Source organism: Myotis davidii, unplaced genomic scaffold, assembly GCF_000327345.1.
Source record: "Myotis davidii unplaced genomic scaffold, ASM32734v1 scaffold209, whole genome shotgun sequence".
Classification (NCBI taxonomy): Eukaryota; Metazoa; Chordata; class Mammalia; order Chiroptera; family Vespertilionidae; genus Myotis; species Myotis davidii.
In genome coordinates, this window is record NW_006300047.1 from 1,606,125 (window position 1) to 1,608,869 (window position 2,745).

Genomic DNA, 2,745 nt, shown 5'->3' on the forward strand with positions numbered 1-2,745 from the left:
GACAGGACCCATGAGAGGTGGTCGGCATCTACACCACCAGCTCCCAGTGCCAGTTAAGTCCCCACAGAGGCAGCTGGAGTCCGTGCAAGCCTTGGATGTGGAGACCAATGACAGCACCACACCAAGGGCGTGGGCCTCGGGAAGCATTCCTTAACTGGGGAGCTGTCCTTGGGGGAGAGCCGCCTGGGCAGTTGTCAGTCCTCCAAACAAAACCTGACTTGGGTTCCCAGCTCTCAGATGCAAGGTGCTCTCTCCCTGCCTGTGATATGGAGTCATTTCTGTCAGAGACCACTGTTCCCTCTGGTGGGGGTGTGGTACTTAGAGACCAACATCTGGGTTCTAGGAATGCTCACTGATGCTGAGATGGCATTGTTTCTAAACCATTTTTGCAGGCAGGCCTTAGGAATATACTTTTTAAAATGTATGTATATGTAACTTAAAAGTTCTGAATTTGTATTGATATTTGCTATTAAATTTTAATATTAAAAACAAAATAAGTGGTGCCCTAGCCAGTTTGGCTCAGTGGATAGAGTATCAGCTTTCAGACAAAAGGGGCCTAGGTTCAACTCTGGTCAAGGGCACGTACCTCAGTTGCAGGCTCAATCCCCGGCCCTGGTCAGGGTGCTTGTGGGAGGTAACTATCCATGTGTCTCTCTTACATTGATTTTTCTCTCTCTCTGTATCTCCCCCTCCCTTCTACTCTCTCTCAAAATCAATGGAAAAAATCCTCGGGTGTGAGGATTAACAAAACAAAACAAAAAAAGTATTCACAGTGTGGAAGCTTAAAGTAGGGGCCAAAAAAATGGTGGTCTGTGACAGCTTGAGGGCCTGAATTGAGGCAGCGGCCATGGGGATGCAAATGAGGGACCTGTTCCCAAGCTGAATCCAGAACTGACTGGATTTGAGGCCTGCAGTGAAGCAGAGGAGAAAGTAAGGATTAACTGATTTTTCCAGTTTGATGATGCCCTTTTCCTGAGGAGGGTGGGTACAGGAGGAAAAAGAGATTATGGGGGAAGGCAAGATGGATGGGTATGTTTTAAAAAACGTTGAATTTGCAGCCTGTGAGGCTTGAATTTATTTGGAAATATATATGGTGTGAAATGCTTTGATTCAACTCAGTTATTTGGGAAGTTTTTTACTATTAGTTTAGACGAAGAAAGACGTATGGAGGAGTTTTCCAGGTGTAAAGGAAATTTACTGGGAATTGAGATTTAAATTCTTTTTCTGGTTTTTCTTTCCTTTTTTTAAAAAAAAATATATTTTATTGATTTTTTACAGAGAGGAAGGGAGAGAGATAGAGAGTTAGAAACATCGATGAAAGAGAAACATCGATCAGCTGCCTCCTGCACATTTCCCACTGGGGATGTGCCCACAACTCAGGTACATGCTCTTGACCGGAATTGAACCTGGGACCTTTCAGTCCGCAGGCTAACGCTCTATCCACTGAGCCAAACCGGTTTCGGCCCTTTTTCTGGTTTTTCATCAACAACCTGGATGTATATTGTGGGGTGAGCCACTTCACCCCTCCATGCTTTGTTCTTGTCATATGATAGGCCAAAACATCCACCTTAAGACCCCTTTCGTCTCTAAACAGTTGGTTCACTATTTGTTAATAGAATTACATGTTCTGAAAAACAACCCTAGCCTCCTTATTAATAGATTTCGGTGTGACAGCTTTTGATTTGACACAGTGCTTCCAGCCAGGGTTCCTACTTGTGAATCAGATTCCGATGATTTCTAGGCCTCTGTCATCCCATGCCTCATGCAGCCCACCCTGTGTTGCAGATCACCGAGGTGGCCTTGGAGTACAACAACTGTCACGGGGACCAGGTGGTGGAGCGGCTCCTTCAGCACTTGCGGCGAGTGGATGCCCCGGTGGTCAAGTCTCTGGCATCTGAGCCCCCAATCCAGCTGCTGGACCCGCCGCTGATAACGGCGTCCCCCTGCTGCAACACTGTGGTGCTGCCCCAGTGGCACTCCATCTCCAGGACCCACAATGTCTGTGAACTATGTGTCAACCAGACAGCTGTGGGCATTAGGCTGAGCTCCGTTAGTGTGCCACAGTGCAGCTTTCTCGAGATGGCAGCAGCTCTGGATTCTTTCTACCTCAAGGAGCAGGCCTTTTATCATGTGGTGTCGGACAGCATGGAGTGTAGCAATTTTCTGAGTTCCTACAGCCCTTTCAGCTACTACACTGCATGTTGCAGGACTATGAACAGGGGTGTGGCAGGCTTCATTGATTCTGAACCAGATGTCTTCAAATCCCCAAACATTGCATTTTCTTCCCTTGAGAAAGAATGTGAGGTTGATACCCCAAGCTCCGTTCCTCACATTGAGGAGAACAGGCATGTCTTTCCTGAAGTGGACATGAATAGCACAAACTTCACAGGCCTGAGCTGCAGAACCAATAAGACCCTGAACCTCTACCTGTTGGATTCAAATTTGTTTTGGTTATATGCAGAAAGGCTAGGTGCTCCTAGCACCGCTCAGGTGAAAGAATTTGCTGCAATTGTTGCAGGTCAACCGAATCCATCACAGGCTCCTGAGATTCACTGAGCAGCAGCCGGATTTGGGGCAGGGGGTGGCCAGTGCGGGGGAAAGCACAATATTTGCATAACTTGATATAGGTAACTTTTATCTAGTGATCTCATTACATTTGGTCATGGGGGCGATGTCAACTCTTTAGCTCATTTGAAATATTTAGGCTACACTGGTCATAATTTATAAGAGGCTAATTTTGTGTCT

The 2,745-nt window shown here is 46.6% G+C and overlaps 1 protein-coding gene across 1 annotated transcript in view; it reads left to right on the top strand.

Annotated features, from left to right (window-relative positions):
- Positions 1-2,745, top strand: part of TXNDC11 (thioredoxin domain containing 11) — a 63,798-nt gene that overhangs the window by 44,524 nt on the left and 16,529 nt on the right. The window contains 1 exon segment of the mRNA XM_015572130.1: positions 1,786-2,500. Coding sequence (XP_015427616.1) covers positions 1,786-2,500 — 715 coding nt within the window.